This window comes from Oryctolagus cuniculus, chromosome 13 (genome assembly GCF_964237555.1).
Source record: "Oryctolagus cuniculus chromosome 13, mOryCun1.1, whole genome shotgun sequence".
Taxonomy (NCBI): domain Eukaryota; kingdom Metazoa; phylum Chordata; class Mammalia; order Lagomorpha; family Leporidae; genus Oryctolagus; species Oryctolagus cuniculus.
This window is the reverse complement of record NC_091444.1, coordinates 18827642-18842623: the sequence shown is the minus strand read 5'-3', so window position 1 is coordinate 18842623 and position 14982 is coordinate 18827642. Positions and strand designations below refer to the sequence as shown.

Below are 14982 nucleotides of genomic sequence, written 5' to 3'. Positions count from 1 at the left end.
CTTCTGCTGCTTCACTCCTCAAATGGCTGCAATAGCTTGGCCCAGAAGCCAGGAGCCTGGAACTCCATCTGGGTCCCTACAAGGGTGGCAGGTGCCCAAGAACCTGGGCCATCTGCTGCTGCTTCCCCAGGTGCGTTAGCAGGAAGCTGGATGGGAAGTGGAGCAGCCGGGACTTGAACCAACACTCTGATTTTGGATGCTTGTGTCACAGTGGTGACTTGACCTGGTGCACCACAACACCGGCCCCAAGCCCTCTGTCTTCAGGGGAAACACAGCCTCTCTCCCAGAGAGCTCCCAGGATGATAGAGTGACAGAAGAAACACCACTTCTGCTCTCAGGAAGCTCCCAGTCCGATGGGCGAGACATAGACAGAAGAACGGAGATTCAATAATAATGAGGAGGAGCCACCACTGTGGTGTAGGTTAGTCCTACACCTGCAGTGCCAGCATCCCATATGGGCACTGGTTCGAGTCCCGACTGCTCCACTTCCAATCCAGCTCTCTGCTATGGCCTGGGGAAGCAGTAGAAGATGACCCAAGTCCTTGGGCCCCTGCACCCATGTGAGAGACCCAGAAGAAGCTTCTGACTCCTGGCTTCGGATTGGCACAGCTCCGGCCATTCCAACCATAAGGGGAGTGAACCAGCGGGATGGAAGACCTCTCTTTCTGTCTCTCCCTCTCACTGTCTGTAACTCTACCTTTCAAATAAATAGGTAAATAAATCTTTAAAAACAGCAATAATAGGGACCAGTGCCATGGCTCACTTGGTTGATCCTCCGCCTGCGGTGCCGGCATCCCATATGGGCGCCAGGTTCTAGTCCCGGTTGCTCCTCTTCCAGTCCTGCTCTCTGCTATGGCCATTTAGGGGGTGAACCAACGGAAGACCTCTCTGTCTCTCCCTCTCACTATCTGTAACTCTACCTCTCAAACAAATAGATAAATAAATCTTTAAAAACAACAATTATGATGAGGAGCTAACGCTCATCGAGGGCTGAGCTCGCTGGATCAATACAACCACCCCTGTGAGGCCGACACAGAGGCGCAGGGAGGTAAAGTCGCTCAGAAAGATCACTGAACTAGGACGGAAACTGCACAGTCTGGCCCTGGGCTCTCCCAAGTAATGAGGAAGACAAAGAGAGCTCCTGGGAGGAGCTCAAGGCCCAGGGACACAGGTCCAGAGCGTTCCAGTCTGCAGGGGTCAGGGGGGCAGGGGGCAAAGGGGGAACAGGGGGCAGGAGTGAGGGCAGTGGGGTGGGAGCCTTCCAGGAGGAAGGCAGGAGGGCTGGGAGGAGTTTGGCCTGAGCATCTCAGACAAGTCCGTGAACCTGCCAGGGAGACAGACACAGAGACCACCCAATGGGAGAAGCCGTGGAGGAGGCTCCTGTCGCCAAGTCTGGGATGAGCCAAGAGCCGGGGAGGGAGCCACAGGTCAGCAGCACACAGCCCTGCCCCCAACCTGGGCGGGGGGGCACTCAGCACAGCTCCGGGAATCCCACCTGAATGGGACTGGAGAACACAGGGACCCTGAGCTGGGCTTTGGCGTGGACAGATCAGAGTTTCTGCTCTGAGCTCTGGGCCCTCGCCGGGAGGTTGGTGACACTGGCGACTCTCGTGGAGTTACGGTGAAGATGAAGTGAGACACAGTTTATACAGCACCCAGCACAGGGCTGAGTTTTCACTTAACTCAGTAGGGAGCGATTCACAGGTTACACACAAACCTCATTTCCAAATATCTGGGGTTTTCCAGAAATTTCTATTATTGGTTTCTCGTTTAATTCCATTGAGGTCAGAGCACAAGCTCCCTATGTCAATATTTTTAGATTTATTGAGACTTGCCTATGGCCTCGCATATGATCTTGGTGACTGTTCCATGCGTACTTGAAAAGAATGAATATTCTGCTGCCATTGGGTAAAACCTCCTACAAATGTCAATCGGCAACATTGATTGACAGGCAAGTCCTCTATTTCCATATTGACCTCATCTACTTGTCCTATTAATCACAGAAAGAGCGGATACTGAAAGCTCCAACTAGTTTGGGATTTGTTTCAGTCTTTTTAGCTTTGTCAGTTTTTGCTTCATGGATTTTGACGACTGCTGATCGGGTGCAGGTAGCCGTAGGGGATGAACGTCTTACAGATAAGCCGATCCCGTAACCCTCAGGCAGCGTGCCTCCTATCCCGGCATCGCACTCCTCTGACATCAGCAAAGCCAGCCCAGGCCTCCTCCCATGGTATTTGCTCTTCCATCCTTCCACTCCGGACCTCTCCGTGTCTTTGTGTGTCTTGTCGGCTTCTCGTAGACAGCTTAGAGTTGGTTCTTGCATTTTTTTATCTTTTCTTTAAAAAAAAAAAAAAGATTTGTTTATCTACTTGAAAGGCAAATTTTAAGTGAGGAGAATCTTTTTATACTTAGGGCATGTTTAATACGTCTAGTGCCATTCATTCTTGTATACGTATCTAAGTTTCTATCTTGTATTATTTTCCTCTGCTTAAAAAAAAGTCATTAACATTTCTAGTAGTGAAGAACTAGGTGCTGAATCCTGCCAGCTGCTATTTTTTTTTTCTGACAGGCAGAGTGGACAGTGAGAGAGAGAGACAGAGAGAAAGGTCTTCCTTTGCCGTTGGTTCACCCTCCAATGGCTGGCGCACCGCGCGGATCTGAAGGCAGGAGCCAGGTACTTATCCTGGTCTCTCATGGGGTGCAGGGCCCAAGCACTTGGCTATCCTCCACTGCACTTCCCGGGCCATAGCAGAGAGCTGGCCTAGAAGAGGAGCAACCGGGACAGAATCCGGCGCCCCGACCAGGACTAGAACCAGGTGTGCTGGCGCCGCTAGGCGGAGGATTAGCCTAGTGAGCCGCGGCGCCAGCCGCCAGCTGCTTTTTGAAGAAGTCTTTATGTAACCTTGAGTTCTCAAAGGCTATCTTCCTTTTAACATTATTTATTTTTATTTGAAAGGCAGAGAGAGAGAGAGAGAGAGATGCTTCCATCTACTGGTTCACTGCCAAAATGCCCACAACAGCCAAGGCTAAATCAGGCCAAAGCCTGGGTCTCCTTTGTGGGTGGCAGGGACCCAGTTACTTGAGCCATCACCTGCTGGCCCCCACGGTGTGCATTAGCGGAAGGCTGGAACGGTGACGCCAGGCGCTGACAGGGGATGTGGGTGTTCCGAGCGGCATTGTAACTCCCTCCTGAGAGACACACCCACTGCCCTTGACGTCGGGTTGGCAGGTGCCATTCTAGTGCCTTCTGGCCTTCACAGCGTCTGACAAGAGATCAGCAGTGGTTCCTGCCTTTGTTCTTCTAGATCTAGCATCTCTGGCTGCTGCGAAGTTTTTCTTAAAAAAAAAAAAAAGATTTATTTATTTATTTATTTGAAAGTCAGAGTTACACAGAGAGAGGAGAGGCAGAGAGAGAGAGGTCTAACATCCAATGGTTCACTCCCCAATTGGCCACAACGGCTGGAGCTGTGCCAATCTGAAGCCAGGAGCCAGGAGCTTCTTCCGGGTCTCCCAAGCAGGTGCAGGGACCTACTGCTTTCCCAGGCCATAGCAGAGAGCTGGATCGGAAGTGGAGCAGCTGGGACTCGAACTGGCGCCCATATGGGATGCCAGTGCTTCAGGCCAGGGCGTTAACCCACTGTGCCACAGTGCCAGTCCTGAAGTTTTTCTTTTATCACTGGTTTTCAGCAGACTGATTACAAAGTGTCTTGGTTGCCTTTCCTTGAGTTTATCCTTTTGGGGGCCTTTTGGAGTGATTTAGGTCTGCGGGCTTACAGTTTTCATCAAATTTGGAAATTATGAGGCCATTATTTTAACATTTGTCTGCCTCTTCTTGGGACTTCAATTACATGTATTTAGTCCTCTTGGTATGCTATTATTCCATGGTCACTGGAACTTTTTGTTTGTTGCTTTCTTCTTAGTGTTTATTTATCCATTTTTATTTATTTGAAAGACAGTGGCAGAGACAGAGAGAGAGAGAGGAGAGAGGAGAGAGAGAGAGAGAGAGAGAGAGAGAGAGTGAGTGAGGGAGAGAGAGGTCTTCCATCCACTGGTTCACTCCTCAAATGCCCACAACAACCCATGCTGGGCTGGGCCAAAGCCAGGCGTCAGGGACTCAGCCTGGTCTCCCACATGGGTGGCAGGGACTCAAGTGCTTGAGCCACTCCCCACTGCCTCCCAAGCACAGACCTGCGGTCAGCAGACCTCCCTGGGTCAGAGGGGAGTCGCCAGTCCTCTCAGACGGGGCACAGTGTCCCAGGCGACAGCTTCCCCCTGTGCCACAGGCCTGCCTCGTGTGGGCTTCTCCCCCATGTTTCAGCACGCGTAGTTCCCACGGCTTCTATCTAGATTCCAGCCTCTTTTCCTGCAATGTTTAATCTGCTATTACTCTGTCATGAACTTGGGGTTCTGCCCCCTCAAAATTCACATGTGGAACCCCCAGCCCCAGGGTGATCGTGTTGGGGACGGGGCTTTTGGTGAGTGGTCAGGTCCTGAAGGTGGGGCCTTGGTTTCATGGAATCAGAGACCTTATATGGAGAGACAGCAGAAACCTCTCTCTCTCTCTCTCTCTCTCTCTCTCTTTCTCTCTCTCTCTCTCCACACTAAGGAAAGTCCCCATGATTATGAAAACAGCCATCTGCAAGCTGGGAAGAGAGCCCTCAGCCTCAAACTTCCCCAGCCGCAAGCTTCAGCCTGCAGAACGCCAGCCTCTGGTGTTTCATGATGGAAGCCCGAGCAGACGGATGCATAATCCCATTCAGTGAGATTTGGATTCCCTTTTGTAGCTTCCATTTCTCTCTTCACTGCGTTCACACTTTCACATGAAGCCTTGAGTGCACTGAACACATTTGTAACAGTCACGTTGAAGCCCCCGTCTCATAAGCCCATCACCTCCACCACTCCTGAATCTATTCCAGTGGGCTCATTTTTCTCCTCATTATGGGTCACGATTTCTCCTGCTTCCTGCTTGTTTGCTACTATTTGATTGGATGACTGACAATCTGAATTTTATACGACTGAGTGTTAGATTCTATTATAATCATTTGAAGGCTGTGGGACTTGGTGTTGGCAGGGAGTCCGATGCTTCTGAGGCTCATTTTTAAACCTTTTGAAGGGAGACCCAGAGTCGCGCTTGCTTTATTACCAGGCTGTGAGTTGTCCGTGGCCCCTGTTCCGTGCCTTGTGGCTCCAATGAAGCCTCTCCCCCTAGTGAGTAGAAACAGCAACAATTCCTGGCCTCTGAGAGTCTAGGGATTGTTGAGGTGGGGAGGAGAGCAGGGATTGAGAGGGCTGTGGGACAACTCAGTGTAGAAGGGTAAGAGATGAGAAGGGGCTGGCACTGTGGCCTAGTGGGTAAAGCCCCCCCCCCCCCACTCCCCAGCAATGCTGGCTTCTCATATGGGCGCTGGTTCAAGTCCCAGCTGCTCCACTTCGGATCCAGCTGCCTGTTAATGGCCTGGGAAAAGCAGCAAAAGAGGGCCCAAGTGTCTGGGCCCCGGCACTCACGTGGGAGACCCGGAAGACGCGCCTGGCTCCTGGCTTGGGCCTGGCCAGCCCTGGCCGTTGTCCTCATCTGTGCAGTGAACCAGCGATGGAAGCGCTTGCTCTGTCGCCTGCTTGCTCACTCTCTGCATCTCCCTCTCTCTCTTTAACTCTTTCAAAATAAATAAGTAAAAATGTTTTTAAAAAAAGAGTTCAAGGCCAGCGTTATGACATAGTGGATAAAGCTGCTACCTACAATGCTGGAATCTCATGTGGGCGCCAGTTTGAGACCCAGCTGCCCCACTTCCGATCCAGCTCTCTGCTATGGCCTGGGAAAGCAGTGGAGGATGCTCCAGGCGCGGGCCCCTGCACCTCATGGGAGACCTGGAAGAAGCTCCTGGCTTCAGCCTGACCCAGGCCTTACTGTAGTGGCCATTTGGGGAGTGAACCAGTGGATAGAAGATTTCTCTCCGTCTCTGTCTCGCTCTTTCTCTATCTCTCCCTCTCTGTAATTTTTACTTTCAAACAAGTAAATAAATAAAAATAAATCATCTTTTAAAAGAGGACAAAGACTAGGAAATCCCTCTTAAAGGGTGGGCAGAGGTGGAACTCAAGAGAAAAAGACAGAGGAGAGGGAACAGGGAGGAGAAATGTTGAGAAGAATCAGAGGAGCAGCGGGAGATGGAGGAACGCGGAAGCCGAGAGAACACAAACCTTCCAGGTGAGGTGAGCACAGGTGTGCAGAAGCCCCTGGCGCTGGACCCTGCTGAGGGTCCCTGGGGGTCCTGGAGGAGCCCTTGGAACGACCCAGGGGTGGCAGAAGCCAGTGAGTGGGTGGGAGGTTAGGGATCGGGAGGAGAAAGCGCCTGCTCCTCTTTCTAGAACCTCCGAGAAGACGGGAACCTTGGGGATGGAGCTTGCGGGCCCAGAGGGGGAGACGAGCAGTGCGGAGGGGGCCAAGCAACTGGTGGCTGGCAGGGAAGGCACCCACACCCCCATTTTAAAGACAGAAAATGCAGCCTGAGCCAAGGGAAGAGCCTAGCTCCAACCTCCCAGCCTGGGCTCCCCGGAGATCCTGCCCCGTGCCCTTGGCCCCCGACCTTCCCTGCCAGACGCAAGTTCGCTTTGCTTCAGCTAGGCCTCCACCAGCCCTGCAGACACCCCAGGAGGTGGGGAATGCGGGGAGGGCCCAGCGCGTTCTGGGAAGGGGTGGCTGTCGGAGGGATTGGGGAGGAGAGGACAGAGCCAGGAGGAAAGCAGCGGCACCGCCACCCAGGCAGCAGCTGCTCCCAAATATGTCACAACTTGTCAAAGAGGCAGAAATAGAAGCATCCCGGGAGGAGGGGGGGGCTCGGGCTCCCGGACCCACGGAGCGGGCAGGGCTAGCAGAGGGGGACGGGCAGGGGGCCGCGTCCAGGGTGAGTGTCACCAACCAGGCCAAGGGCTCCAGGCGGCCGGAACGGGTCGGGGAGCAGCCCTCTTGGAGCCTGCTGGTCTCCCTACCCTGGCCCCTTCCTCCAGGCCACACGCTGAGGGTCTTCCCTCCTGACCCGGATTCACAGATGGGGAACCAGAACCAGCGGGGAGACGCGCCGGCACCGTGCTGAGTCCTTTCCCGGGGCTCTGTCCCCTGCTCTGCCCCGACTTCCCCACAGCACCAAGGACTGGACAGCCTCACCCGCGGCAGGCCCAGCGCCCAGCCCAGGGCCCATGGCGCCCTACTGGTGCCCGACTGGCAGGTTCTCTCCTGGGTCTCTGCAGCCCCCTCCCCTTGATCCCACGCACTTCCCAGACACAGGCCCTTCCGGCCCGGGGCCCACACCGTTCCCCACCCCAAAGCCAGAGATTCTTGAAGAATGAGCCTGGCTCCGAGCTCCAGATTCCAGGCAGGGACGGGATTTCCCAGTGGTTATCCGATGCCCGGGCCTCCCGTGGAAACAATGCGTGGCCTCCAGGGGCCTGGGGCCCGCCCTTCCTCCGCACCTCTCAGCCCCATCCCATCTGCTCTGAACCTCTCCCCACCTCCTCCCCAGCGCCCCCTTAGCACCCCCACCCGGCTCTCCTCCTGCATCTCCTTTCCATGTCCCCACCTGGCACCTCGCCGATGCCTCCAGTGCCCTCACTGCTGCCCACCTGTGGGCCCAGGCACCCCTGGGGAGCACGCACTCACCCGCGGCACCTTCCTCTCCCTCCCCGCCCCGGCTTCCCCCCACCCCCCCAGCCTCAGTGCCGGGAGAGAAGGCACCTGGATGAAGCCCCCAGGCCTAAGCTAAGAGCAGGCACTTCCACCACTAGCTAGTCCTCCGCGTGCCTCGAGCAAGTCACCCCCCACCTCGGAGCCTCTGTTTGCCCCCATGCAGGGGCAGAAGGTGGGCGAGACAGCCCTGGAGCGCCTTGTGGCTGTGACAGTCTGCGGTTCTGTGAGCTGTTCTCACCCCTGCCACGAGGCTGCCACCCACACAGTCAGCCAGCCCGTGTCAGGTGTGAGCATCCGTGCCCCACGGAAATGCACATGAGCTCCTGCCACCCGCCCCAGCCGGGCCTGGGTGACAGCACTTGAACCTCGGCCGGGGGGACACAGAAGGCAGGGCCTGCTTGGAGAAGCCAGAGGCCCCCACCCTTCCAGACCCTGCTTCTTGCTCCTCTGTTCCCACGCATGTGAGACTCTGGAGTGGGAGGCGTGCTTTGAGTCTCGCCCAGGTCGGCGGGGACTGGAGGATGCTGGGCCAGAATTCTGTGTCCGGGTGTGCAGCAGAGGGCCGGGAAGGGGCAGGGAGCAGGTGAAGTGGTTTGAAATCCAGCTGCTCCTATGCAAATGAGGTCAGCCCAGCATGCAAACAGACAGTCAGGGTGGGAGAGCCCCCGGTGGAGGGAGCAGAGCCGCTGGAGGAGGCGGTTACAGGCGGGCCGGGTGGGGATTAGGGCCGGACGCCCTGCTGTCAGGTTACAGCTGATGGATGGCCGCTGGTGGCGGAGCACAAAGGCTATTCTGTGCTTGGCACCAATGTGTTCCCATCCATCAGAGGGCAGCTTCTGGGGGTGGAGGGGGTGCTGGGGAGGAGGACCAAGGCTCTAGGTGCAGCTCCGCTTGGCTCAGAGAGCTGAACACAGTGGGCATGGGCCCCCCACTGAGGTTTGCAAGAGCAGAGTGTCCGTTATGTGTGGTCCTGTGGGACACGCAGGGCCCGTGACATGCTCCCTGGCCACCTCGCTCAGGCCAACATGGGCACATCTGCACACAAGGACTCGCAGAGACCCGGACACATGAGGTCACCCTGACCCCCAGCCGTGCCCCCTCAGACATGGGTGGGGATACAGCCTGGGGCGGACAGAGGTTGTGGGTGTCCCCTGCTCTCGCCCGGTTTGCTCCCAGCCAGGACCCAGAAGGTTCTTGCTCAGGAAGTCTGTGTCTGCGGAGAGGAAGCAGCGAGTGGACCGATCCCGGCTTTTACCGCGGACACTGTCTCCCTCGGGAAGACGGCTTCACACACGCACCTGCCTTCTCCAACTGTGCGCCCGCTGAAGGCGGAGGGATCACGCCTCACCCTCGCCAGGGGCCCCGCGGCTGGCACATGGCGCCCAATGCTTGTTTCTTCATTGAAGGAAGGGAGGGAGGGAGGAACTCTGGGTTCTCCCTCTTCCTCCCCTGCTTTTGTGGGCCTGGAAGCCATGAGGACAGCCTGGGGGAGGACAAGGGGGCTAAGGGTGGGACCCAGGAGTGAGAAAACAAAGCAAGAGGGACTCAGACTCATTGGGAGCTTCTGTGCCAGGTGCCCGTCATTTACAAAGCAACCATGCACCATCACCCTGCACACGTGCACACACTCACATGTGCAAATGCACACACACTGGGCAGGCTCTTCCTTTCTCCTGGTTTCGTGGGGAGTATACGGGAAATCAGGCTCCTTTTTTTTTTTTTTTTTTTTTTTTTGACAGGCAGAGTGGACAGTGAGAGGTGAGAGAGTCTTCCTTTGCCGTTGGTTCACCCTCCAATGGCCGCCGCGGCCAAAGGCAGGAGCCAGGTACTTATCCTGGTCTCCCATGGGGTGCAGGGCCCAAGCACTTGGGCCATCCTCCACTGCACTCCCTGGCCACAGCAGAGAGCTGGCCTGGAAGAGGGGCAACCGGGACAGAATCTGGCGCCCCGACCGGGACTAGAACCCGGTGTGCCGGTGCCGCAAGGCGGAGGATTAGCTTAGTGAGCCGCGGCGCCAGCCCAGGCTCCTTCTTGAAGCCACAGCAGGGACTGGAGCCCACGGCAGCCGCGTGCCACTTCCTATCACACTGGCAAGACCTCACCGCCCCTGAACACGTGCGGCTGGGTCACCGTCTCACCTCGCCTCGCCAGCCTCTTCCTGGCTCCTCTGAGGACGGCAGGAAGAAAGAGCCAGGCCTCCAACTCCATACAGATCCCACCTCCCCAACCCCCAGTGCCCACTGCTTTCTCTTCTGTCCTGGGCGTGGGTTTAAACTTGAAGTGGGTGTCTCATCTGTCACAAGACAGGGGTAGCGGGATGGATCAGCCTCACTCACGGGGGCCTGGGGAGAAACCCGGGATCAGAGTCAAAGACAGGAGGCAGGCTACCACTCAGAGCCACGCGGGGTGCCACGGCTGTTCTGTGATGTCAGCAGAAGTCGGACAAGGGCCACCTGGAAAGGGGATTTGGGCACTGGGGTTGGGTCAAGTGAGGTGTACCGGCTGGTAAGGTGGGAGGGGGTAAGGTGGGGGGTCCCTCCAACCCCAACCCTAGGGCTGAGGCTTGTTCACTGTAGGTGCCCCAGGTCTGCCCACTGCACCAGGAGAAACCGACCCTCCAGAGCCAGAGGCATCCGTGGGCTGAGACACCAGAGCCTCAGAGCCTCCCCTGCACCTGCCATCTGAGACCTGAGATTGATGGCTCAGACAGGAGGGGGCCGCAGAACCCGGCCCGCCGGCCAGGGGAAGTGGGTGTGCAGTGGGGTTTGCGGGGCTCTGCTCGCTCCTCTTTTGCTCCCCCACCCACAGTGGGGGCCCAGCAGGGTTCTGGTGTCTGAAAGAGGGCAGAAAACAGTTGAACACGCAGAGACGGGTCCAGAGGTCGAGGGTGAGGAGAGGGAGGCCACACCACTGCGGGAAGCTGGCGACGTGGGGGCTGTGAGTTCTAATCCCTGCTTGGACCCTGACCCCTGCCCCAAACCCAGGAAGTCTCCCTTGCCTCGGCCCACCCCCAGCCACGTGTACCCGAGGATTTCAAAGCCACTTTGGAAGCCCAGAAGTTGAGCCTTCTGCCCCTCTGCGTGGGTCCTTCCTATCCCTGGACAGGAGTCCCCACCACGCCCAACCTCTGGGGTCGTCTCTCCAGGGGCTCCTTCTACCCACACGGGGGCCCAGGGGCTGTCAGCACACGGGGAGGTGGGTGAGCTACTCTTCCCCACCCCCTCCTCCCCTGGCACCCAAGGGCTTCTCCGCGACCAGCAAGGAGGCGCAGGCGGGCCGCCCAGCCAGGAATAATTGAAAGGAGCAGATGAGAGGGGGATGTGCCTGCCCCACAGGGGCTGCCGAGAAATGAAAACTAATCAAATTACACCCGACGGCCTCCCGACCCGTGCACAGGAGCCGGCAGGCCAGGGGCAGGCGGCCCGGGCGGGGTGGGGGCCATGGGGGAGAGGGAAGGGGACGCACATCTAAGCCCCTGAATACGTCTTGATGCGCAGCAACAGCTTAGAGGGGCTCAGGTTTCCGCGGCGTTGGCTATATTTATCTCTGGTTCCATGCCAGCGGGGAGGGTTTAAATGGCACCCAGCAGTTGGCGTGAGGGGCTGCAGGAGCTTGGGGGCTGGTGGCAGGAACCGGTCTCTTCCGACCCCATGGAGCTCTATGAGACGTCTCCCTACTTCTACCAGGAGCCCCGCTTCTACGACGGGGAGAACTACCTGCCCGTCCACCTCCAGGGCTTCGAGCCGCCGGGCTACGAGCGGACTGAGCTCAGCCTGAGCCCGGAGGCCCGGGGGCCCCTGGAAGACAAGGGGCTGGGGACCCCCGAGCACTGCCCGGGCCAATGCCTGCCGTGGGCGTGCAAGGTGTGTAAGAGGAAGTCAGTGTCTGTGGACCGGAGGCGGGCAGCCACGCTCAGGGAGAAGCGCAGGCTCAAGAAAGTGAACGAGGCCTTCGAGGCCCTGAAGAGGAGCACCCTGCTCAACCCCAACCAGCGGCTGCCCAAGGTGGAGATCCTGCGCAGCGCCATCCAGTACATCGAGCGCCTGCAGGCGCTGCTCAGCTCGCTCAACCAGGAGGAGCGAGACCTGCGCTACCGGGGCGGTGCCGGGCCCCAGCCAGGGGTAAGCCGGCAGCCAGGGGACCCCCACAGGGGGAGGGGGAGGGGCAGGTGCCAGGTGGCGTCTCCGGGGCCCTCATCAGAGCTGGGCTGTCCAGCCGACCTCCTGTGCCCCCAGGAGTTGGGCGAGAGATGCGGGTGGGGTGGGGGCAGCGTGGCGAGGGTCCCTGGAGCAAGCGCACAGTCAGCTCGGGGATCAGCAAGGTCCGATCCGAAGGCTGGCACCAGATCCTAAAGGGCCAAGCCAAGCACAGCAGAGAGGATGGGCAGGGCCCGCACCCCACCCCATCCCGAGGGGCAGCAGGCCTGTGGCAGGGGCGACCCTGGTGGGGCCGGACACTCTGCCTCAGTCACCAGACCAGAGCGTCCTGCCAGCTGGTGTCCTGGGAGGGCCACATCACCTCCCCGGATGGCAGCAGCCAGGCCCCTGTGGGTGGGAGGGGCACTGGCTGTTAGGAATATCTGGCAGGGGTGGCCTGCGCCGGAGGTGGGCCAACCTGGGGTCCACCCTCTGTCCCCACCACAGACGCTTCCGCCCACTGTGACTAGCACAGACACACATCCGCGGGTGGCTGTGCCCTGACCTTGGGCCCTCGCCCTGTCTAGCAGGTGCCCAGCGAATGCAGCTCCCACAGCGCCTCCTGCAGCCCGGAGTGGGGCAACGCGCTGGAGTTCGGTCCCAACCCAGGAGGTAAGTGAGGCCTGACCTGGCAGCAATCCTGGCTCGGTCCCCGAGTCCCTTCCTGGGCCAGGTTCTCCCCTTACCTGATTCCTTGTTCCTGTTGCCTTCCTGCGGCTTCTCCGGGGATCCAGATGGTGGGCTGGGAGGGCCTGGGGTCCCTGCAGCTTCACCGAGCCAAAGAGTGGCCTCCTGCAGCTCCCCAGCTGGGGCCTGGCGCTGACCTCAGCAGAGAACGCCCCGGCCCCAGGGGTCCCTGGGAAGTGCTGAGTCAGTGCTGCAACACTGGCCCAGCAAAGGGCAGCTCCAGGCCCCAAGGAGACACCACGCTGGCTCCTCTAAGGAGTAGCTGCTTCCGGATCCTGGACCCTCCACCACCCAACACACACACACACACACACACACACATGGCTTTGGGAGAGACGAGGGCCAGGACGTGGGGCTCAGCTGCCTTCTGCCCTGGAGACCCCCTCCTTGCCCAGGTAACACCGCCCAACCCCCTTGCAGACCATATGCTTGCAGCCGACCCTACAGACGCCCACAACCTGCACTCCCTCACCTCCATCGTGGACAGCATCGCCGTGGAGGACGTATCTGTGGCCTTCCCCGATGAAACCATGCCCAACTGAGACGCTCTGCCGGGCCGGGTGTCGGCGCCAGCCCCCCAGCTGGACGCAGACGCCAGCGCTTCTGCAGCAGGGGCCTCCTGAGCCAGGCTGTCCTGATGCCAGGGAGCCAGTCCTGGGCTTGCCGCCGGCAGGCCACCCCTCCGCATCCCCGTAAGGCTCACGCGCCGCCCAGCAAGGGAAGGGAGGTCCTCCTCTAGCTGAGTCCTTGGGGCCCAGGATGTCCCCTTTCCAGGGAGACAAAGCAGGGGACCAGAGCGCCCCCTTGTGTATGCCCCCAGCTCAGGGGCAAACTCAGGAGCCTCCTTTTATCAACACACAGCCTCTAATTCCACCCCACCCCACCCACCCCGACCAGCCACGCTGCCTCCTGTTCCGGTCTCTTCCTGCCGCCAGTGGCTGGGCTGGGCCCGCCCTGAGCTGCGGGAGCAGCGGGGAGGTTCAACCCTCTGCCCCCAGGTCCCCGGGGCCGAGCTCTGGCGGTGAAGACGGGAACGCCCCAGTGGTTTTATGTTTTCTGTTGTGTTGCGTGTGTTGTTGTAAAGCTGCCATCCGACCAAGGCCTCCTGGGCTGACATGAAGCTGCCGGGCACAGGCGGGGTCGGGCACGCGGCTCTTGGGTGATTTTGTTTGTGAACTAAGCAGTGTGTGGTTTTGCTGTTGTTTTGTATTTTTCTTTTTTTCTTTCTCTTTTTGCTAACTTATTTTGGATTTCCTTTTTTAAAAAATGAAATAAAGACTGGTTGCTAGAAAGGCGTCCATGATGATGTCGTGGGAAGCGGGCAGGGAGGAGAGGAGGGCCCCGCCCCTTCCCACCCCACCCTGCAGATGCTGGAGGGGCTTCCACAGATGGCCGTGGGTGGGGGCCCAGAGGCACCGCCTCACTGTCTTGCTGGCCGCCACTGGACACCGGGGACTCCTGCCCTTTTGCCATGTTGTACCTAAGCGAGTGTAAACCAAGGAGCACCACACATTGATAAAATTTGATGGTCCTTTATTGGCGGCGGCGGAGAGTGGGCTCATGCCCAGAAGAACTCTCGACCCTGAAGCCCAAAGCAACAGGGTTTATAAAGGCAAAAACCACAAAATCAGGAGGGGAATACATGGTTGCTAGGATCGGGGGGAATACATGGTTACCAGGGTCAAGCTGACCTAAAACCTATGAGAAACTAGTATCAAGTATAATATTGACAATACCAGTTACAATCTTAACAATTTTAATTATAATCGACATTAATCCAGGTATTGGTTTTAATCACATGTAGGACATAGACACATTACATTTTTTTCATTAACCCAAGTGCAGCCTATCCACTCCCAAGCTTGAGTGATCACGCTAGGGGGTCTCTATGCTCTGCCATGAGTGATGTAGTGGACTGCTATTGTCCAACTGTTCTAGATCACAGTTTCAGACCAGAGTCTCATGGGGTGGGGGGCACCTTCCCAGAATGGAGTCTCAGGTTCTCCAAAATGGAGTCCGTACTGTCAAGGTGCTACTTCAGCCATGACAACCGCCGGGGGGCGCTGGTGCCTAGGCTGGGTGAAGACAATTCCAGAGGGAACCTGCAGAGCTCTCAACTGCACCCTAATTCACAGGTGTGCTCACCTGCCCACCTCCTTGCAGCTGCCCTGGCTGCGTGCTCCGTGCCCTGTGCTGCCTACCGCCAGGGGGTGCACAGCTGGGGAGGGTGGGGCTCCTCTCCCCCGGGGACACAGCCCCAGTGCAAGGAAAGAGGAGGCGTTTAAATCAGCCACTGTCTTTTCCTTGCAGGCCAGAGAATGTGTTCATGTGCTCAGCAGTCCTGCTGCTCCCTGCAGGCAGAAGGGGTTCTGGTCCCCACCCAGGGTGCAGAGCGCGATGGAGACTGTACTGGCGGAGAGG

General features: G+C 58.1%; 1 protein-coding gene and 1 long non-coding RNA gene across 3 annotated transcripts; one reads left to right on the top strand and one right to left on the bottom strand.

The window, feature by feature from the left end:
• Positions 1 to 1733: 1733 nt before the first annotated feature.
• LOC103351002 (uncharacterized) lies at positions 1734 to 13317 on the bottom strand. The gene is made up of 3 exons (XR_518841.4): positions 13034 to 13317; positions 12561 to 12730; positions 1734 to 2336 (listed from the first exon to the last, which is right to left on the bottom strand). It is a non-coding gene; the product is annotated as an uncharacterized lncRNA (long non-coding RNA).
• Positions 11098 to 13853, top strand: MYOG (myogenin). 2 transcript variants are annotated; one of them, XM_002717584.5, is made up of 3 exons: positions 11098 to 11799; positions 12405 to 12486; positions 12982 to 13853. In XM_002717584.5, the coding sequence occupies exons 1-3, from the start codon at positions 11254 to 11256 to the stop codon at positions 13101 to 13103; spliced, it is 750 nt and encodes a 249-aa protein (XP_002717630.2). In that variant the 5' UTR covers positions 11098 to 11253; the 3' UTR covers positions 13104 to 13853.
• The last annotated feature ends 1129 nt before the right edge of the window (positions 13854 to 14982 follow it).

Coding starts and splice junctions, on each gene's coding strand:
- MYOG (XM_002717584.5), top strand. CDS start 11,254: ATGGCACCCAGCAGTTGGCGTGAGGGGCTGCAGGAGCTTGGGGGCTGG. Junction 11,800..12,404: donor GTGCCGGGCCCCAGCCAGGG/GTAAGCCGGCAG, acceptor CCTGTCTAGCAG/GTGCCCAGCGAATGCAGCTC. Junction 12,487..12,981: donor GTTCGGTCCCAACCCAGGAG/GTAAGTGAGGCC, acceptor ACCCCCTTGCAG/ACCATATGCTTGCAGCCGAC.